We start from the raw sequence: 24,771 nt of genomic DNA, 5'->3' as shown, positions 1-24,771 counted from the left end.
CGTAATGATTAGAACACTGTAAACAGCTATAGTAAACAATGCAAACTGATTTTAAATTGTAAAACGGTCACCGGCCCACGGCATCGACGCAGAAAATTGGAGCAAAAAAAAATTTCCTGATCAATTGCGATGTGTTCCAATAAAAAATATTTTATTCCAGTCCAAATCAGCTCAATTACTTTAATAAAGAGTTATTGTATAATGTACAAAATGTTGATGCAATTTGATGAATATTTACAGCTACGGCTTCAATACCGTAGACGATGTTGGCCCGATCTTCAACAAAACATCACCCGTCTCCAGGGCAGGCGACTGGAAAAAGACACTGGTGTTCGGTCGAAACGGTGGAAACAAAATCGTCACTCCCAGAATAACTATGCAAAATAACGATCTAAAGTCGAACCATTCGAGCCACAATAATAACATAAAAATGACTTTCGTTGCATTTGACAATGATAAACTTACCGAAAAGCCGTGTTATTCTCGGTCGCTAACGTCGGTATAATCCGCAATTTTATTTGAGTGTGTTTGCCACCCGACTCCGCCCGGTGACGTCATCATGTGCGCTATAGAAGGAGCTCTGTGATTCGTTGACTAAAATCGTCGATAGTGGGTCTCGTTGAAATCATGTTACATAGGCATCGGCTCAGATGTAGGTAGGGCGGAATTAAAAAAATCACAAAATCAAAATCAAAGTAAAATAATAAAATAAAATAAAAGGGCATTAATAACAAAAGTAATAAAAAATAAAATTAAAATAAGTTTATAGACAAAATAATTAAAGCCCGTACACTAAATCAGATTTTAATCAGATTGAACTGTTTCCTGCTTCTTGTCCAATTATTTGTTTTGAGGGATACGCCCACCATTACAAATCAAATGTATCCTCTCTTTCAAAAACAAAACAAAAACAATTTATTATTATTGTTATTAATAATTTTCTTCTATTTCTATATTTGCATAGTTAAATGTATCGTCTGTATATTTCTGTCTTATTTATTTTCAAATGTATTTTTTAACTTCATTTACATATTTATATTTGCGTTTGCAAAATTTGAAATTGTTATGCAAATTAACAATAAAGTTTCAATTTATGAAATTTCTGGCCGGAATAAAGTATTCTTTTTTTTCATCCATATAACATAATTTGGATCATAATATTTACACATTTAATATAGTGGCCAATATTTTTCCCTGTCCAAATGAAAAATGCCACTTAGATAAATTATAAACAAAAATTGATGATAATGTTGTGTATATACTACATGATAGACCCAATGGTGTAATGGCGATATTGTGACATGTATGATGTATGCATTTTAGATTGGTTCAAATATGTTAGCATTCTGTAGAACAAATTGTCCACCAGTTGACCTTACTACTGTAAAATACTTTATTTTAGCTCAAATCAATTTAATTTTTGTTGGGTGTTTTGTATGAAAAACCCTTTCACCACCATTGTCAACTTCAACAAATAACCTTTTTACTACCGTTGTCAACTTTTACTCCAAACCCTTTCACCACCATTCCCAACATTGACCCTAAACCCTTTCTCTACCATTGTCAACTTCATCAAATAACCTTTTCACCATCATTGTCAACTTTGACCCTTAACCCTTTCACCACCATTCCCAACGTTGACCGTAAACCCTTTCTCCACCGTTGTCAACTTTTACTCCAAACCCTTTCACCACCATTTTTAACTTTGACCCCAAACCTATTCACCACCATTCCCAACATTGACCCTTAACCCTTTCTCTACCATTGTCAACTTCAACAAATAACCTTTTCACCAACATTGTCAACTTTGACCCTTAACCCTTTCACCACCATTCCCAACATTGACCCTAAACCCTTTCTCTACCATTGTCAACTTTGACCCCGCACCCTTTCACCACCATTTTTAACTTTGACCCCAAACCTATTCACCACCATTCCCAACATTGACCCTAAACCCTTTCTCTACCATTGTCAACTTCAACAAATAACCTTTTCACCAACATTGTCAACTTTGACCCTTAACTCTTTCACCACCATTCCCAATGTTGACCCTAAACCCTTTCTCTACCATTGTCAACTTTGACCCCGGACCCTTTCACCACCATTTTTAACTTTGACCCCAAACCTATTCACCACCATTCCCAACATTGACCCTAAACCCTTTCTCTACCATTGTCAACTTCATCAAATAACCTTTTCACCACCATTTTTAACTTTGACCCCAAATCTATTCACCACCATTCCCAACATTGACCCTAAACCTTTCTCTACCATTGTCAACTTCAACAAATAACATTTTCACCAACATTGTCAACTTTGACCCTTAACCCTTTCACCACCATTCCCAACGTTGACCCTAAACCCTTTCTCTACCATTGTCAACTTTGACCCCGCACCCTTTCACCACCATTTTTAACTTTGGCCCCAAACCCTTTCACCACCATTCCCAACATTGACCCTAAACCCTTTCTCTACCATTGTCAACTTCAACAAATAACCTTTTCACCATCATTGTCAACATTGACCACAAACCTTTCGCCACCATTGTCAACTTTGACCCTTAACCTTTTCACCATCATTGTCAACTTTGACTCTAAACCTTTTCACCATCATTGTCAACTTTGACCCTTAACCCTTTCACCATTATTGTCAACTTTGACCCTTAACATTTTCACCATCATTGTTAACTTTGACCCTAAACCCTTTCACCACCATTGTCAACATTGACCAATAACCTTTTCACCATTATTGTCAACTTTGACCCTTAATCATTTCATCATTGTCAACTTTGACCCCAAACCTTTTCGCCACCATTGCCAACTTTGACCCTTAACCTTTTCACCATCATTGTCAACTTTGACCCTAAACATTTTCACCATTATTGTCAACTTTGACCCTAAACATTTTCACCATTATTGTCAACTTTGACCCTTAACCCTTTCAACATCATTGTCAACTTTGACCATTAACCATTTCATCATCATTGTCAACTTTGACCCCAAACCTTTCGCCACCATTGTCAACTTTGACCATTAACCCTTTCAACCATCATTGTCAATTTTGACCCTTAACCATTTCATCATCATTGTCAACTTTGACCCTTAACCATTTCACCACCGTTGTCAACTTTGACCTTTAACCCTTTTCACCATCGTTGTCAACTTTAACACTTGACCTTTTCACCATCATTGTCAACTTTGACCCTTAACCTTTTCTCCGTCATTGTCAACTTTGACCCCAAACCTTTCGCCACCATTGTCATTTGACCCTTAACCTTTTCACCATCATTGTCAACTTTGACCTTTAACCATTTCACATCATTGTCAACTTTGACCCTTAACCATTTCACATCATTGTCAACTTTGACCCCAAACATGTTCACCATTATTGTCAACTTTGACTCTTAACCCTTTCAACATCATTGTCAACTTTGACCCTTAACCATTTCATCATCATTGTCAACTTTGACCCCAAACCTTTTCATCATCATCATTGTCAACTTTGACCCCAAACCTTTCGCCACCATTGTCAACTTTGACCATTAACCCACTTTGACCATTAACCCTTTCAACCATCATTGTCAATTTTGACCCTTAACCATTTCATCATCATTGTCAACTTTGACCCTTAACATTTCACCACAATTGTCAACTTTGACCTTTAACCATTTTCACCATCGTTGTCAACTTTAACACTTGACCTTTTCACCATCATTGTCAACTTTGACCCTTAACCTTTTCACCGTCATTGTCAACTTTGACCCCTAACCATTTCACCACCATTGTCAACTTTGACCCATAACCTTTTCACCACAATTGTCAACTTTGACCCCTAACCTTTTTCACCACCATTGTCAACTTTGACCCCTAACCTTTCACCATCATTGTCAACTTTGACCCTTAACCTTTTCACCATCATTGTCAACCTTAACCTTTTCACCATCATTATCAACTTTGACAAACAGCCTTTTTACCACTGTTGTCAAAACACACAAAATGCGCAACAAAATCAAACACTACAATGTCGTCCCTCAGCAAAGTTCACTAATCACAGATTCTTAAGAGACGAATTGCATAATCATAGGTCTCAAGATGTTTGACTGAAAGTTCTGGCAAAATTCACGCTAAGTGCAACTAAAAATCATGCAAAATTGCTAGAAAATCCTAGTTTTCACTTTCATAAGATAGTGAAAGCAAACTAGTTATTTAATGAATATTGTGGTGTATTGTGTTCCCTTGACAAGTTATTGGCATAACTTCTGGATGGAGGTAGACAAATCTGATCGGCTCATGAGGTATTATATAATAATTTCAAATATTTGTTGTTTTTGGTGTTTTGGTTTGACACTAATGTATTCTTCGTCAATCTTTTTCTGTGTAATATGCAAAACAAATGGAAAACATTATCGTATTCAAGATACTGAACGATGACATGCACGTGCAATCTACGCAAACTGTAACAATAATGATGTAGACTTGAATGTACCGGTAATTGTGATTCCACTAGAAAGTTTAAAGTCGAGCATGTGCAATATGAGCTAGACCTACTTGTCAGTTACACATGTGGTAGCAATCCTTTTTTACATACAGTTCGAACATTAGCAACAACGCAAACACTGCCCTTAAATGATATATGGGATAAACAAGTGTTATCAATTGGCAATTAATTCTAAAGGAAGTTTAACTGACCCATAAATCATAGAAGAGGTCTGATCCTCTTCACTGTCCTCATCAAGAAACAATAACATTCCTTCTGCTCGCTAGGGGTAGTTTGTTATAAAACTCCTATTGTGTTAATTTAATTTGTTTTGCAATTAAGTTTTATTCTTTTCTCGTAAGTAAGACAGAATCTGCTTACTGAGAAGCACCACCTTATTATCACTCGAATTATAAATTGGTGTAAGGTTGCGGTCAGAGAGAAATAAATTGATCTTCATCTAAACTATTCTACAGGTGTTTGCTAGACAACATACTGCCAACTGGGAGAAATACTCATGAATTTCAAAAGTCAGTGAAAACATTGTAGTAGTGAATTTTTCTTTGGGTTTAATTACACAGAGTGTCAGTGACATTCATGAAATTTTATCTTCGCAAATGCTATAAAATAAAAAAAATAAAAAAACATTTCCAGCAGCGAAAATTAAGCGGTTTACATGATACCTACATGGATGCCGATACAAAGCTTGAATTTAGAAGAAATCAGATGAAATTATTTTGTAAGTTTCATTGTGCAATTCCGAGAGATTGACAAGTTCCTCTTAAAACCAATGATAACAAGTTATTACTTTAGACCATGTGCTAGATCCTAAATAAATACTGATTTCACTGTTTAATGTGGAGTGTTTGTCTATGTTGTTTTCATATGTCAGTATGGCTCTATCACTGTTTGCATACATTGTATACACGCTAGATTTTCTGACCAGCTACTCAGGAAAGAATGAGATTCCTATTCACCCACCACCGACAGAAATTTTTTTTCTCAAATTTTTGAGTGTGTAGCTGGACTGAACAATGTCTTTCTCTGTATATACCAGAAAAGTTGGCAACTATCCATTGCAAACAGACTGTTAATTTGCCATCTATTGCCACTGACACTCATGCTAATGTACTTGTAACAAAAAACAGATGTGATATTCTCCTTTTATTTGTAATGGAATTTTTTTATTTCTATTGAAATAAAAGTGACGTAGTATTACAATTGATTAAAGCATGCCCACTTAACGATTGAAGCAGAATAACATAAGTCTACTCTGCTTACAAAGTATTGTTCATAGGTACCTGACCAGATTTTGTAATCAGTACATAGTGCCAGTGTACTGAGATGTCAGAGCCGAATTCTAAAATACAATGAGTTTTCAAATTCCATGTGAATGTGTCTGCCTTTACCTGTAAGCATGTGGTCCTGGCTTGAACTCCCATTCTCTGCGTTGTTTACGAGGTCAGAAATTTCTCTGGTTGCTCTTCATCCATCAAGCCTCCTACTTCTCCTGCCCATGTCTCCTCCTCTCCAATGTCTCCCACTACTCCCCCTCTCCAATGTCTCCTATTTCTTTTCCTGCCCATGTCCCCTCCTCTCCCATGTTAACTGGTCCTGGCTTGAACTCCTATTCTCTACATTGTTTACAAGGTCAGAAATTTCTCTGGTTGCTCTTCATCCATCATGTCTCCTACTTCTCCTCCTGCCCATGTCTCCTACTTCTCTTCCTGCCCATGTCTCCTACTTCTCCTCCTGCCCATGTCTCCTACTTCCCGTCCTGCCCATGTCTCCTCCTCTCCAATGTCTTCTACTTCTCTTCCTGCCTATGTCTCCTCCTCTCCAATGTCTTCTACTCCCTTTTCGTACTCAATGTCTCCCACCATGTACATTGTAATAACAACTGATTCTCTTTACTCTTTACAGTGATGTTAACTGGTCATGTTTTGATTCTAACATGTTGGCTACATGCTCAGTGGATACCTACATCTATCTCTGGGATATCAGGTAAGTCTCTACTCAGTATCCATCTTGATCACGTCACACATTCCATCCAGGTGTTCATTCTTTGATTTCTTCCAGTACTGTTTTTTCTCTATTAAAAGTGCGTCTACAATAGTACTGTAAAATCTGTATTAGAAGCTATGACTTCTATTAAATTGGTACTATACAACTGAATGTATGCAGCACCTGACATCTACACATATGAAAAATAGTGAATTTTTGTTCTTAATTGTTCAAAAAGAATGTGTGTGGCTTCTATTAGGAATGCAGCTACTAATACAAGTTATACAGTAGTCTACGTATACCAACAGAAAATCACTTATTTTGACCATAGACATATTACTGTCATTTACATTTAGCATGTGCCATACAAATAGAGTACATGTATATGTCTTAGACATGCCTTGATCAGCGCAAAGCCAACACAGGTTGCCATACCAACTGGTATATTATTTATCAGTCTGATTGTTGTTTCACACAACATAAATGCTAAAATTAAGGACGATGGTTGCCACACAACATATGTTCAAATTTTGTGTAAAAAAAAAAAAAAATATTTTACACACATTGTATACATCACATGGCGCCCATGTCAAACAGAATACGTTGCGGCAGTCTCCCGCCATCATGTATATTTGACTAGTAATCCATGGTGATCATCAAAGACTTTCAAGAAACAAATTATTACAAGATATTATCACTTGATATTTCTTGTTTATGGCGGCTATAGTTGGTATAAGTGACATGAACTTGTATTCTCCATAATAACCTGAGGTGAGTGGGTAATACTGACATGATGTATCATCAGCCAGTTCCATGAATTAGTAATATCAATTTATAACTTATGTTAATTTATTGTATGATCTGAGATTGTCTAAAAAACTAAGAACTATGCTTACAATTCTTAGGCTATGCTGTTGCTGATGAGGCACTGTGGTACGTCAAGTGACCAGGTCATATTTTACTGACTACCAATTTGCTTAGTAATAGCATTGGCGTACTAGAGATGGACACTGCACGGTGTTTAATCACTTTGATCACAGTCAGAGGGACTGTGCTTTGATGTATGTGCGTTACCGCCACCAGATTACTGTTAATCCAGATCGTGTCTGCATAATTTCCTGTCCAGGGGAAACGAACACGCCCGATTATAGCCCGGTTCATCTTCGTTTTGTCCCGATCGTCCCAACTATCCCACGATGCAACGCAAAGTCTCGGAGATTCTCGCGAAAGCTAATGTTAAAGAAGTCCATGTTTAACATCGAATTACGACAGCCGAACTTTTCCGAACATTTCCAGCTTTGTGCCATCTGTAAATTTCACTCGAATTGAACTTGGGATAAAAAAATTGTCATCCGCTCACACCAGGTTTACTGGCAATATTAAATTAAAATTGTTAACAAATGTAGAAATCGGTACAGATATGCTCGTAAACTTGCCTAGAACATACGGATCTGCGTTAAACCTTTGATTTACAACTTAACATTGCACCAGCTCACGGGCAAGGTCTGCGGTCTGTATTTTTTTTTTGACCCAATATATTATAAAATTTAAGATTCGAATCTTTGTCGTGAAAAATCAAAACTAAGATCGGGCGGCAACTCAGCCAAGATGAAAGTACGTCTGCCTATTCATAAATTTAAGATGAGTACAATAGAAAGACAATGCGTCTTATCAGGTGTGAATCACCGTGCAGCGTCCATCTCTAGTACGTCCATGGTAATAGTATGGAAACTTTTATCATCAAATTATTTATCAGAGCGGGTATATGTACTAGAATTAAAAGTTGAACTGCTTTTTTATCCCTTCAATGAAGCGCTGCAGTCCAAGGGATTCACAGCAACTATAGCCTTCTTCAGAGAGAAAGTCATGAACATGATTCATCCATTATGCCAACATCTTGTAATCTGATATATCAATATTGACAATTAACTTAGAAGCAAGGGTGATCATTTAAAGCTAATGCTTACATTCAAAAGATACCACATGCACAGTACTTGATCTATTCAAAGAGTATAGGCTTTAACATAAATGACCAGAGTTTGCATCACAGATAAAGGTATACCTCTAAAGTAAAGACAGCTAACCTTTTCAGCTTGTATGTTTTCAGTTGTTATTGGAGATGTGCTTCTAATAACGCGCAAATATTGTTACATGACTTACTGTGTGTGTATTTGAGGATATCAGTTTACAGGAGTACGGTATCTGTGACCTGTTTTATCTAGTAACCCTGTTTTTATGAAGTTCTTGCATCAACAATCCTCACTGAAGTGAACAATACTTATACGGATCAATGCTTATCAAGTACAAATACAGTATTTGCTCTATTAGAAGCGCATATCAAACCGGAAATCACATTTGTTTTATACTGAATTGTTGAAATTTTACTTTGACCTCTGTGATTTATGTAAACGCATGTGATAATAAGAATAAGAAGAAAATAGAAAATAAGGTACTGTAAAATACTTTATTTTAGCTGGAATTAATTTTTGCTGAAAAAAAAATTGTTTTTTATATGGAGTTTATTTTTTCTGATTTTTAAAGAGTTGAATGTAAAATATAGGAAACTAGGTGTATTCACTGGATTTTATTTTCACTGAATCATTCCTTTAGCGAAAATTAATTCCGAGCGAAAATAAAGTAATTTACAGTTATATTAAAAACTGCTTTATTTTCCCAAATGTCAGGAGTTATAAAAAATCTTGAAAATTCTGTTCTGGATTTTCATTTAGCGTGAACACCAATTAATAATTATTATTCATGAAAATTGTCTTTTTTTCATTTGAAGCCATTTTCTCGTATCCTACACGCTCAACTACAACACAGTGTCAAAAGCACACAAAAAGCGCAGTAATGTAAACATCTTCTTGTGAAATTATTAAAATCACTGAAATTGTAAACCATATTCTAGAAATCAATACATTGTATTACCTTACCATTTATTGTGATTAGAATCGAAGTCAAACTGTAAATTCAGGTCATCCAATAATCCATTCACAGATTTATTTAAAATGTAGCCTGTTGAAATAAATTGCTAAAAATAATTTTTTCATCTTGCATATTATAAATTATTTAGCCTTAAACTCTTAAATTGGTAATCTTTGAGTTACCTTATTATTCAGATTATACTGATTCTTATATTCACACAGTATTCACATGGATATGTCAATATAGACTTCATGTGCCAAGTATTGGTGGGTTTGAATTTCACCTGCCTTGCAGTGAAATTCTGTTTTTATGAATAACATGATTTTTAATTATCTCGCTCGCAGCACACCCGAACTACATAGACTTGTTGTTGACTCTGTTTCTGTAATAGAATCGAAATCTATAAATAACTTCTTATTCATTCCACATATTGGAATGATCTCTCATATATCACGTTTTATTAGTGTACTTTTTTGAATATTCTGAAAAGCATATATTACTGTTGTGATGCGAGTCCAGTGCAATTTTCATTTCATTATTGTTAGAGGTAATAACACACCTGTCTGCGAGAGTGCCAATGATGATAATGACACATAGAAAATAATGGATTGAAATAACTCGCATGTTGATAGCTTCCAGGGATATTCAAATTACTGTAATCACGCATCAAAATTTACATGGTATCATAGAGAATTAAAATGTCTGCAAAAATATTATAGAAAATGTTAAAAATATTTAAATATGTGTATGCTCAAAATGCGTTGTAGTTTTCCCTGTTAGATCTTCATCTGCAGTATACCCAATTGTAGCACATCATTGAAAGATATTAAACTTCTAACATTTATTGCAGGTTGAATGAAACTGAAGCCAATCTTTGTGAACGCACATGTGTTGAAACACTCTGCAAAAGTCTTTAGCACATGAAATTTGAACATCAGTCGAGAAGCCGATTGATCGTCAGCATTTGGACGTGCTGATCAATCATTGAAATTTGAACATTATGCATTTTCTTCAATTTGCACAAAATGAGGCTTGTTAGTCTCTGACTGCCCTCCCTCCAATATAGTTAAAATGAATGATTTTAAAGTACAATGTACACCTATCGACTGGCCTTGAGCTTAGATCTGTTTCCCCCTATATGTGGGTCATACATGACAAATTTACCAACAACATCACAGAATCTAAATATGGTCGCTGTAATTTTTAACTACTAAATAGAAGTTCTTATGCTCTATCACAGAAATTTAAAATATGCTTTTTAAATTTTAAATATAATATTTTGAAACTATAATGTGCTGTCAGATTAAAAGGATTATGTTTAAATTTAACAAAATATAAATTATATTATAATTCAGTACCCAATGATATGGATGCTATGTATTCACATCTTGACATCGAAATATATAATTTTCAATGAAAGCGCTGCGTTATTACCGATAGGATAAACTTTGATATTTAAAACTCTGTAATGCTGTTAGTTTATTTTAGCATTGAATAAATCATTGCTACAAGGAAGCGTAATAAATTTAATAAAGTCGTATAAAGAAGGAGACTAAATACCATTAGTGTACTGTGATTGTTAGGTGATGCTGAAATGTTACATGACATTAAGTAATTATGTAAACAATCACCCACTAATTACAAAATCAATTACAGGTAATGAGTTTTTGTAGTGCTGGAACAGCAATTAGCTGGCTTCTTATGAGTGGTTTAAACCACTAATCATCAGAGGGGTGGAAAGCTTAAATAACAAATATTACACTTTTGGATAACTTAAATACACTGCATAAAATGCGCTAAATTTATCTTTATATATTGTTTTTTTTCATCATGTCATTTTTGACTTATTTAAAAATTTAGGATGTTAAAACTACTGTAAAATACTTTATTTTTTCTTGGAATCAATTTTTGCTATTTTAACTGAAGGGATGATTCAGTGAAAATAAAACCTTTTTTCCTATATTTTACTTTCAACTTGCCAAAAATTAGTGAAAATAAATTCCATACAAAACATCTAAAAACTCTTTCCAGCTAAAATAAACTATTTTACAGTATTCTCATTGTGCTTGTCTCATTACATAGTGTTGATTAAATAGTTGCTTAATTAAATATAAATACATATGAATCATCATGGCAACACATGTATCTAAATCTTTAATACGCATACACACAATTTGTCTTTATTCTAATGATGCCGATTTACCTTTAAAGATTGTATCGCTGAAAACACTGACCCATTTTATCGTGTCTCAAGTCAGCCACATTTGCATCATCAAATAATTTAAAGTGTGGCGTTTTTTGAGAATAATGACAAAACTAATTGAGAGCTGAACATTTCTGAATGCAATGCGTATTAAGAATATTTTATAGTTTATTTATAGTATCATTTTTAATATTAATGCCACTTGATTGTTAGCGAGACGTGTACATAGTTACAATGCAATGTTTATTAACGCATACATCTTTGAAGTATTTGTATTGTACGCAAAATATTTCTTTTTTGTACAAAAACTAATTTTTCCGTAATCTTTGAACTGTTCAATCAAAATATAAATCTCCCACTTACAGCTAAACTGAACACCATGAAACTACTATATAGGGCTCATTACAATGCACTGTTTCTTTCACAAACCAGTGAATTAAAAAACTAGCTGCAACATCAAATCCACTGAAATTAAACTCGGTGAATATTTCCTCCCGCTGCAGTAGTCAGTTTCGTAGATTAGTATGAAATAAACAATCTTATCACTCGTTATCAACATGACATTTACCCGCCCGCCGCTTTAGTCAACAGACATTGATGGTACACCGACAGAATACAATTATTGTCATAAAAGCTTATTCCACAGCCGTCCGTTTGAATTACAACCAACAATGTAGAAATAGCGATTCATCTATTTTCGTTTAGTTTGAATGAAAATTAAACTGTCATGGATAACTTGTCTTTATTGTATCTGACATCTGTGTTGTGTTGAAAAATGAAATCGCTTTAGAAACAAATCTACTGTGAAATTATACATAAATTATATATTCATCTCTATAAACTGAAGACCAATGAACTGAATCCCTCTGTAAACTGAACCCATCTGTAAACTGAACATCTCTGTAAACTGAACCCTGTAATTGGAAAACATCTGTAAACCAAACTCTTTTTCTGCATGGGATGTTTCTTTTAAATATGTTTAATAATATAGAAAACAGACCATATTTTCTTCATTAGTATCACATCTTAAAAAAAAATTAATGTAAAGTTACAGTTTGACAGAGTGGAGCTGTTCATATAGGTGATAGTCCGTCGTCGTCCGTCTGTCGTTTGTTAAAATTTTGTAATTTCTCGGAACAAATGCTATTTTTGACTTAACAGCTCAATTTATACTTGGGTGGACCTCTGTCAGATTTGTTGATTTAGTACCGATATCATCAATTCTCTATTTTTGGTGAATATTTTTGTCGTTTTTGGTACAAAATAATATTTTTGAATTCTTCTTAAACACTACCAACCTGATTGCTTTGATACTGGATATGTAGGCACCTTGGGTAGACCTCTGTCAGATTTGTTCATTTCATGCCGATATCTTCAATTCTCTATTTTTGGCAAATATTTGAACACTAGTAGCCCAATTGTGCTTTGATATTTGTGATGTACCTTATTTTTGTGAACAATTTGTTTGATGAAGTTAAGTTGACATGTTCTCAACAGCCAGAACAAAACTACTTTTTGTGAGTTATCAGTAATCGCATTTTGTTTTGCGGATCGGCTTGCCTACCACGATGTTCTTGTAGGACAGTGGAGCTATTTCGACCATCAGGTCGCTTGTTATCCTATGAGGTGATGTCAAATTTTAGTACCAGTAAGTGTCATCTTCAATTTTGGACTTTTGATTTTGTATTGCAGGAGTTTACAAAATTTTTGTAAAATATACCGGTATATTGTTTACGTGAATAAAAAAGTGTGCACACATAACATATTTGCTTTACTAGATGCACATTTCAATAAAAGCATACATCAGCTAATAGTGTATGCAGGATTGTGAAAATTCTATTGGACGCATTTGCACAATTTTGATATAAGCACATGTACCACTAATAGAGAAAATATGGTGCATATCTCTGAGGGATAAATACAAGAATATTATTTAAACTTGTGAAAGACTGAAACAAATGGTTATAAAATAATACATACTCAGTAACCATATAGGGGAAATATGGTAGCTGTATTAAGCCCCTTGCTGATCAGAGTCAACATGAAGTAACTGCACAGAATCTAATGTTATGTACATATTTAGCTAACATAGTAAATATATCCATTCCATGTGCTCTGTTGAGTTTGCATTTATAATCTTAGGTGTCAGTTGTACCCCCCCCCCCCCCCCCGTAGTCGTATTATCTAGCTAAGTAACTGTTGTTGCTAAGTTGATGCTGTAGCCTTGACATTCCTATTGTACTGTATTATTTGTCATAACTTGTTAATGTGATATTAGTTTTTGTTGCATTTGTTATAACATAATAAATCTTTGAGTTATTGTATTATTGACTCCCATGTGCGAAGCACATAATGGGAGTCTTTGCAGTTAGTGAGTGTGTGTGTGTGTGGGTGGGTGTGTGTATGTGTGTATGTGTGTCCGACTGTTCCACTTCTATCTCAAGAACCATACATCGGTTTTGATGAAACTTGGTGCATAGATGCTCTGGGCCAATGCGCAGATTTGATTAGGTTTTGGTAAAAATCCATGCTCGTTAATTACCTAATTTGCATGATAATTAGCTGATTTTTACCTGTTCCATGATTGTTCCACTGATATCTAAACAACCACTCATTGGATTTTGATGAAACTTTGTACATACATGCTCTGAACTAATGCTAGGTTTTGATTAGTTTTTGGTAATAATCCGTGGATACTAATTACCTAATTTGCATAATGATTAGTCAATTTTCGGTTTTTCCACTGATATCTCAAGTACTAATCATCACATTTCAATGAAACTTGGTACATAGATGTCATATGACACTGCACAGACCTGATAGTTTTTATGGTAATTTCAGTACATATTAATTACCTAATTTGCATAATTAATTAATTTTCAGCATTTGATATAAGTAGTGAGCATTACATTTCAATGAAACTTGGTACTTACATACTCAAGGACTATGCAGAGATTGATTGTTTCCGATAAATATGTGTGCATATTAATCACCTAATTTGCATAATTAGTTAATTTTCAGCTTTTCCACGGGTATCTCAAGTACTAATCATCGCATTTCAATGAAACTTGGTACATAGATCCTTTAGGACTATGCAGAGACCTGATTAGTTTTAGAGTAAATAATTGTGCATATTAATTACCTAATTTGCATAATTAATTTTCAGCTTTTCTAATGATATCTAAAGTACTAATCATCACATTTCAATGAATCTAGAATTATGCAGACCCAATTAGTTTCCGGTAAATATTTGTGCATATTAATTACCTAATTTGCATAATTAACCAATTTAAGCTTTCACACTGATACCTAAAGTACTAATTATTCCATTTCAATGAAACTTAGTACAAAAATGCTCTAGGACAATGTACAAACCTAATTAGTTTGGGGTAAAAATCTGTTCATATTAATTCCCTAATAAGCATAATAATTCATAATTTTTTGGTTCTAATCACATTTCAATTAAACTTGGAAACATAGATTTTCTGTTACATTGCGCAGACCTCATTAGTTTTACACTCAAATCTGTTCATATTAATTTTCTGATTTGCATAATTAGTTTTCAGCTAAGTAATTTCGAATTATATTTAATGTGTCTCCAATACTCTCAGCACATGGGAGTTCTTTCTAAGCTTTCTTTGATCTTGTGTATGTACAGATGTAACTTTGAACTTGTACTAACATTCACATATTTTTTGCCTAATATTTTACTAAAATTTACATATATGCATAATTTGCTACTAAATTTACATACAATTTGCATAATGTGCTACTAAATTTAAATACGATTTGCATAATGTACCTCTGCATTATTTGTATTAATTTTGTACAAAACAGAGTTATTTTGCTTTGAATATTTTGGGTGGGGGGTAGATTTTACTTTGAAGTTAGTAATAAAAGGGGTAAGGTGTAGTAGATTTCCATCAAAATAGAAGTGTATGGTCAAGTTTATAATACTGTAGAATACTTTATTTTCTCTTGGAATTTATTTTCGCTATTTTCGCTGAAGGGTTGATTCCGTGAAAATAAAATCTAGCGAATATATTTTTTTTCCTATATTTCACATTAAACTCATCAAAAATCAGTGAAAATAAATTCCATACAAAATACCCAAATTGTCTTTTCGGCAAAAATTAATTCCAGCTAAAATTAAGTATTCTACAGTAAGCTGACCTGTATACATGTATGAACATTTATAGATTAACTTGTATTACTTGACAAAAAAAATTTAAACTTTCGTCTTTTCCAAAACCAATAGATGAATGTTTTTTCATTTTAATTTTAATATTCTTTCAGGTTTCATTAAATACTGGCAAAAAAACAATAAATAATGTGATGACATGATGTTAATGAAACTGGTGATTATATAAACTACAATGTATATGGACAGCCCTTCTGTACCTTATATTTCTTATTTCATTATAGAGATTCACGGAAGCCAGCGTCTGCTCTTTCAGCTGTAGGTAAGTTGATATTGAACGTGGTGCATGAAAGACAAATTTGTCAGTCTAGGTACTTTGAAAAAGAGGTCAATGCCAGGATTGCATTCCAAACTAATTGCACCAACACAAGCCTCTCGAGAAAACCGAACATATGGGCCAACAAAGGCATTAATATCCATGGCCCTCTCTCATGATATGTGTCATCGTCATGACAACCTCTTTGTTGATACACCAGTCGCGGTGCTCTTCAGTAAAAAAAGGTTTACTTAGCAACGAAGGGAGCACTCACAGGCATGGCTAAGATGTGCATAGCCGTCAACAGTTATACAGAGTGCTTTGTTGCTCCCTTGACAATTGTTTATAAAAGGCTCTTTGTTTGTCTACCTGTTAAAGACGCGACGTCCCTTGCATACACTATTAAGACATTTTGGCTGGGAGCCTATTCGGGTACTTTCTTACTCGGCTATGAATGTATATATACTCTGGTTACCGGCATTTCTCTTTGTGTCCAGGGCAGAGGGGGCACTTTCATACTTTCATGTAATGGCTGTCAAATGAGTCAGATTTTTAGGTCTTTTAATGAGTATGGGTTTGCAATTTTAATGCAGTTTGGTACACTATACGTTTTGCTATTTTAGTAGAGGATACAAATGAGTCAGATTTGTAGGCCCTTTGAGAAGTATGGGTTCCATTTTAATGCAGTTTGGTATACTATACGTTTTGCTATTATATTAGAGGATACAAAGCAGTCATATTTTAGTGATCCAGCCCAATAAATGTATTTTAGGGCAAATACGGTATTTTGAATATTTGTTATGACTTTTTTCAGTCACCCATGTTATACTGTGATCAATTTCAATGTAGTGAGAGACAGATTTTTGTGAATTTCCGGAGTCAGTGAAAGTCAGGTGTGAACATTTCTTCTCTGTCCTACGACATGGAGTGTCAGTGAATTTCGTGAAATGTTGTCTTCACAAATCCAGAGGGGGGAGGGATGCATTCATATCGTCTAGACAACGCATAGCTTCGCTGCGATTTACGCTCCGTATTTTAAGCAAAGCTTGGACCCCTAATACATTTTGCTGGATACGCCACTGCATAAAATCCTGGAGTCACGAACATTTCTAGCGCTGAAAATTGACCAGTTTACAGTAAATTGGTATGCAGTTAATGTAAGACGAGTAAAGCCAAATGTTCCATTTCATAGGTTACTGCCAGGCATGGACAATGTGATACTTACTGTTGCCCAGCACATACACATCATTGGTGGCCAAGCTTTTGGTAGTCATAACAGAATTTTCAAATATGGGTCAATGGGATAAACTATCACAAATGAATATATAATAAGGAGTGATGAGCTGCATTTTTTGATAATTTTTCACATATTTTTATTTTGAGTCAAAATTAAATTTTGTGGTACTATAAATATACATGTGGTAAAACATTAGGATGTTTATTTTATATGCGTATCCTACTGTTATTGAGTCACACCGACTTTTGTGAAATATTGTCCTCACAGATGTTATCAAATGGAAAATTCTTATCAGCAACTGTAATTAATATGATTACTGTAATATTGAATCACTCAAAGAATATAAATTTAAATTTATATACTAGTTCTCAGTATATCATGGAATGATTTCATTCAAACCTGGTACATACATTGAACTAATTATTGTGACCTCGATGCACATTATTTTGTTCATAAATTTGGTTTTAAAATGGTGAATGGGTGCCATCTTGTTTTAAACAAATTTTCCCGGATCCTTATCGACAAACCTAAACTAATTGCATCCAAACATAAGAATGTTTCATGCTTCATTTCAAGTTCTGATTCAATATTAATGTTGTAGTAGAAATGAACAAAGATCTAGGCATTGTGAAAGTAGATTTCAGGCTTTTGTTGATGGATTTTGTTCAAATGCAGTACATACGATACATGTAAATAAAAATTCTTTATTCGGACTCGTATTCAACTCTTGTTAATGTGTATCATGGGATGAAAGTACACATACACTCCTATATGAACTTGCATTGAAAACAGACAGGGACTATGTCATTGCATGACTTTAGTTATTTAATTGTTTGTTTGGTTGGTTGTTTATTCATCATAGTTACTTATTTGACTGTTTATTTTGTTTTTTTACTTACAGCGGGTGCTGCACAAGTCAAATGGAATAAGATAGACAGTAACTACATAGCGACTGCACACGATGGAGATATTAGAATCTGGGACCACAGAGTAAGATAAAACAAAATTTTTTTTAAAATGATAATAGTTTATTATGCAACTGTAATCTGCTGTGGATACAGTAAGGTAAAAATAGTGTAAAATAAAGTATAAGTAATACAACTAAAAATAACTACAATTTTAACAGGTCTAATATAAAGTACAAATAAATCGGTAATAAATGAAAATACAGTACCGGGGTAAGTAAAGCAAAGTAAAAGTTCTCCCTACCCAGGGATTTACACAGGCAGTGTTTTGTATATGGTATTTTTTAGATATAGTAAAAGAGCAATGAAAATTTTCATAATTTTAAAAATGTTTCAATATATTTCACCATCTTGTACAGTTATTGGTTTTATACCCCAAGTGTTGGTTTGTGAAGATGTACAAATAATAAGGTTATCCTGGGGAAACCACAACATGTGGTTGCATCAGCCTCTATTACCGTACACGTCATTCAATATAATAAAATTACTCTTGTTCACTTAACAGAAAAATTCCACTCCAGTGCAGTATATAGCAGCTCATCTCTCGAAGATTCATGGATTAGATTGGGAACCTAAACAAGAATTATGTCTCGCCACATCCAGTCAAGATGGTACAGTTAAGGTACGCATACAATTCTGACTCGATTATCAACGTTCGCTTGTCTTCATTAAAACCCTTGTCTCAGAGTTACAAGGAAATTTATCTCAGTCTTACTCTGGGCAATTGGGCAAGGGCGAATGTACAACATTTCCTGCTGACATTGTTACTATTATTCTTCTTTTAGTTTTGGGATGTGACATCACCAAGGCAACCCCAGTCAACACTTAATTCCACGGCACCAGTATGGAGAGCAAGATACACGGTCAGTGACACAAGCGCCTGCAACTTATCAAAGTGTTTCTGCTTTACACTACTCCAGTATGATAAACTATCTTTTGCACTGACCAGTTTGAGTGTTTGTACCTACATGTATATTGTTACTTACTGGGTGTGGTCACGCACATATGCTTCACAAAAACTCCCTTCATCGTGAGAGCTTGGTATTAAGCACGTACACTCATTATTATTTTTTGTTATCATACTGGAGTCTATTGTTAACAGACATGCATGTCTATTGTACATTGGAGGTATCAGGATAATATATGATTAGTGTAGTGCCAGTTTACAGTGTTGATGTAACCTGGGGAGCTCTCATTGTGGATATATCAGTAGCGCGAAGTTCTTATTTTCTTGTCTTTATAGTTGAGTTTTATTTTTTGGGAATTGTGTGCTGTTGGGTTCAGAATTTATATTTCTGCAGTGGTTTGAATTGAGTAAAAAATTAAATCTTTTGAAAATAAGTTTTTCAATTTTTTTTTCATGCAAGGTTTTGGCTCAACTACAATACAGCAAACTCAGTAAAAGCCTGAATTTTTATTATATTAGGAAGGTTTTCACCAAAACTGAAAAATTCTCTTGTGTCAACAAACCTATGTTTACACTTAAATATACTCATAAATATTTCTGCAACCAACCTCATTGAATCCGAATGAGATGATTGGATTGGATTGGCTTGGCAGGCACCTCCCTCTATTCTGCTAAGTGCCTAAGACAATTGGTGATTGGTCAACGTTTTCCCATCTCACCTTGATTTTCCTAGATATACGTGTATCTGTCATAACTTTCATTTTTTTTTTATAAATATTCAGATTTATGAATAATTCATAACATACATGGCTTTATTGACTCTAGTTTATGCAGTTAACATTATAACCATTTTCAGTATAACAAAGTTTTGACGTACAAGGTAGATTGATGCATGGAAATTTTTTTACTGCTTAAACAGTTCCACAATTTGGCATGCTTTAAAAGACAAATAATACCTGGTTTATGAGATTAAAGATCAAGATCCAGATTGATCATCCTATTACTGAAAATTGCATGTCAGAATATGCCATATCATGTTGGGATCTAGTGGTGCTGTTTTGTACTTAAAGCGGGGAAGTCGTCACCTGCGCATGCGTCAGATGGCCATAGTGTGTCATTGTTTACAAACAAGACTTACCTATAGGCCTTTGTGATTTTAGCGTGTGTGGTTATCGTTGCTTGGGAATCAATTCCCGTGCATGCGCAGGTGACAACCCTCTCGCTTTAAATTTCCCATAACAACGTGCTTGGTTTACTTCTGCCTCTTTTGGTAATACACTTCTAATTGGGCAAATATAAAATTTTCTGAGATTGACTGTCACTATGGAAATCGTTTCACCAAGGATGTATCCTTCTCTCACAACACCTTGATGTTAAGAACAATGTACCCTGTACTGGAGTACACATTTGTAATTTGGTTTCCCTAACATGTGAACTCAATGAATGAAGGCATCAACATGGTTTTTAATTGCGTAACTAAGAAACGAAGGCCATGCATGAAATTACATACAGTGTATTACAGTGGGAATTAATTTGCACATAAAATGTGACGTACTGTGTATTGTTACCAGACATGGCATTTCTTACTTGTGGATTATGTCAACTACAGGAAGCCAAGTTACCGGTAGCTGTTTGTAATCTGTACCAGACATCTCAATTTTCGGTAGTTTGATTTTGTTACCATGGTGATTAACATACATTGTCTTCTTGTTTTTCACCCTCTCATCATCATCATAAGAATTCACTTAGCTCTACTTCAACCTAGACAAATAGTGACACTTTTAATAGTTGGACAGTCTAAAAGAAATGTATTTCAACACTGTTAAATAAAGTTCATGGTTACGTTCAGATAAAGCATATCGCATGAAACCTCTGATAAAACACGGCCATTATTACAATTGTTATTTCGTATCTCTTAATAAACGTAATATAATCTGATCGTTTTTACAAATATGTACGTGATAGCATTCAAGTCTGTATATGATTGCATATACACATAATAGCTTGGTGTGTGCAGAATTCCACCACAACATTGTACCGTGGTTACACATATTAGTTTGCTGGATGCATGCAGAATTACGCCACAACATTGTACCGTGGTTACACATATTAGTTTGCTGGATGCATGCAGAATTCCACCACAACATTGTACCGTGGTTACACATATTAGTTTGCTGGATGCATGCAGAATTACGCCACAACATTGTACCGTGGTTACACATATTAGTTTGCTGGATGCATGCAGAATTCCACCACAACATTGTACCGTGGTTACACATACTAGTTTGCTGGATGCATGCAGAATTACGCCACAACATTGACTAGGGTATACATATACTAGTCTGTCTTCCTTCATGAATCACTACTCACTATAAACCTTAAAATAAAAGTACACTGAGGTGTATTCCATCTTTGGCCTCAATTTGTTTATTTTGTAATGATATCTTCAATTCTCTAATTTTGGTGAATATTTTTGTCATTTTTGGTAAAAAGTGATATTTTCGACTTCTTGTTAAAAACCGCAAGTCCAATTGCTTTGATATTACATATATAGGTACTACATGTGGTCCTCTCTCAGATTTGTTCATTTTGTAATGATATCTTCAATTCTCTAATTTTGATGAATATTTTTGTCATTTTTGGTAAAAAGTGATATTTTTGACTTCTTGTTAAAAACCACAAGTCCAATTGCTTTGATATTACATATATAGGTACTACATGTGGTCCTCTCTCAGATTTGTTCATTTTGTAATGATATCTTCAATTCTCTAATTTTGGTGAATATTTTTGTCATTTTTGGTAAAAAGTGATATTTTTGACTTCTTGTTAAAAACCGCAAGTCCAATTGCTTTGATATTACATATATAGGTACTACATGTGGTCCTCTCTCAGATTTGTTCATTTTGTAATGATATCTTCAATTCTCTAATTTTGGTGAATATTTTTGTCATTTTTGGTAAAAAGTGACATTTTCGACTTCTTGTTAAAAAGGGCAAGTCCAATTGCTTTGATATTATATATATAGGTACTACATGTGGACCTCTTTCAGATTTGTTAATTTCCTGGTGATATCTTCAATTATCCAATTTTTATGATTATTTTTGGTGAAAAGTGATATTTTTGAATTCTTGTTGAAAACAGTAAGTCCTGTTGCTTTGATGCTATACATATTGTTCATTTTCTAATGATATCTTCTGTTCTTTAATTGCAATGTGCATTACTAACAGCGGAGCTATCTCAGCCGACAGGCTGCTTGTTTGAAAATGAACTGTCTTTATTTCAGGCCTTGTATGTGGAATGTGTGGTTAATGTCTGTCCAATAAATATATATCTACATTCGCAGGCATTTGATGTTGCACTGTGACCTTATATGTGACATTATGTGTGGTTAGCATGCCCATCTTAGCATCAATAAATATATATATTTGCAGCCATTTGGTAATGGTCTTGTGACAATAGTTGTACCTCAGCTGAGAAGAGGAGAGAACAGCTTACTGCTATGGAATACAGACAATTTATCTGTTCCAATGCATACATTTATTGGCCATTCCGATGTGGTATTGGAATTCCAGTGGAGGAAATTTAACGAAGGTAAATTTTTATGATGTGAGCTGAATTAATTAACAGATTGTTGATTAATGTGTAAATAACTGCATTATCTAATTAATTAAGGTTGATGAATTACCATATTGTTAATTCTACTTAGAGGGTCATATTCGTTATCATTTGGGTTTTTCATTCGATGTAAATGAACGTATTACTGTAAACCACGGTTACTAGGGACCATGCGTAAACTCAATAATTATTCACTGGTTCCAAATACGTGAACATGTAAAATAACAATAGAACCCTGTGAAGTTTGTTAACTTAAAACCTAGTAAAATTACTCCAGTCATCAAAGTAGTGAAATTAAAATGCCAATGAAAATAATGTTTTTAATTTGAAATCTGTCTGGTATCATTACATTTATTTTATGACTGAATTCATGCAACATTTTTTACTCTCTTTTTTTTAAAAAACGATAGCATTCAGTATGGATTATAGAGTCACATGACTATGTCAGGAAGATGTTGTGATACAAGCATATGGGGTTATCTATAGTTTGATGTGTGAATAGGATTGTTCATTTCATAAATTAAATCCTACTGCATAACTTACAATGAAGTCTATGTGATCATAGGCCATATTCTCAGATACAATGTGTTTGAATGGATTCATTGTTTATTAGCGTATCAACAGCTTTGCTATTGTTCATAATACACGTAATGTAGTTACCGGCTTGCATGTAAATCTTAGCAACTATCGAAAAGGTGTAGCAGATCAGTTCTAAATATTTATTTATTTTTACACCATTTGGGCTCAGAAATTGTGTAACTGTTTATCAGGGTCCTGTATTCTTTTAACCATGTTTTCTACTAAAAAGGATGTATTTAATTCAATTTTTCAATATTAGATCTGTGTTTGAAAATACTGCAATGTATCATGCTTTTTTAAATCATGAAAATATATTTTCCCATTTTTCTTAATATTGAATCCTATGGAAAAATATATTGCACCATTATTGAATCTTTAATCCTATGTGAAAATATATATTGTGCAACTATTGAATTCTATGGGAAAATATATTGCACCATTATTGAATCTTTAATCCTATGTGAAAATATATATTGTGCAACTATTGAATCCTATAGAAAAATATATTGCACCACTATTGAATCTGTAATCCTATGTGAAAATATATATTGTGCAACTATTGAATCCTATGGTAAAATATATTGCACCATTATTGAATCTTTAATCCTATGTGAAAATATATATTGTGCAACTATTGAATCCTATGGGAAAATATATTGCACCATTATTGAATCTTTAATCCTATGTGAAAATATATATTGTGCAACTATTGAATCCTATGGGAAAATATATTGCACCATTATTGAATCTTTAATTCTATGTGAAAATATATATTGTGCAACTATTGAATCCTATGGGAATATCTAATTATAATTCACTATTGAATCCTATGGGAAAATTTATTGTATCACTATTGAATCGTCAATCCTATGTGGAAATATATATTGTGCAACTATTGAATCCTATGGGAAAATATACTGCACCATTATTGAATTTTTAATCCTATGTGAAAATATATATTGTGCAACTATTGAATCCTATGGGAAAATATACTGCACCATTATTGAATCTTTAATCCTATGTGAAAATATATATTGTGCAACTATTGAATCCTATGTGAAAATATATATTGTGCAACTATTGAATCCTATGGGAAAATATATTGCACAACTATTGAATCTTTAATCCTATGTGAAAATATATATTGTGCAACTATTGAATCCTATGGGAAAATATATTGCACTATTATTGAATCTTTAATCCTATGTGAAAATATATATTGTGCAACTATTGAATCCTATGGGAAAATATATTGCACCATTATTGAATCTTTAATCCTATGTGAAAATATATATTGTGCAACTATTGAATCCTATGGGAAAATATACTGGACCATTATTGAATCTTTAATCCTATGTGAAAATATATATTCTGCAACTATTGAATCCTGTGGGAAAATATAA

At 33.8% G+C, this 24,771-nt stretch overlaps 1 protein-coding gene across 1 annotated transcript in view; it reads left to right on the top strand.

Moving 5' to 3' along the window:
* LOC102801396 (GATOR2 complex protein WDR59-like) overlaps positions 1-24,771 on the top strand; it is a 68,104-nt gene that overhangs the window by 21,015 nt on the left and 22,318 nt on the right. The window contains exons 5-10 of the mRNA XM_085500219.1: positions 6,400-6,480; positions 16,034-16,071; positions 18,204-18,292; positions 18,773-18,889; positions 19,053-19,130; positions 22,606-22,765. Of these exons, the coding sequence (XP_085356345.1) occupies positions 6,400-6,480; positions 16,034-16,071; positions 18,204-18,292; positions 18,773-18,889; positions 19,053-19,130; positions 22,606-22,765 (563 nt within the window). The remainder of the gene's footprint in view (positions 1-6,399; positions 6,481-16,033; positions 16,072-18,203; positions 18,293-18,772; positions 18,890-19,052; positions 19,131-22,605; positions 22,766-24,771) is intronic.

The sequence above is a fragment of the Saccoglossus kowalevskii genome, chromosome 6 (genome assembly GCF_978046115.1).
Source record: "Saccoglossus kowalevskii chromosome 6, keSacKowa6.1, whole genome shotgun sequence".
Lineage (NCBI taxonomy): Eukaryota > Metazoa > Hemichordata > Enteropneusta > Harrimaniidae > Saccoglossus > Saccoglossus kowalevskii.
Note: the sequence above shows the minus strand (reverse complement) of the source record. Positions and strands in the feature narration are given on the sequence as shown.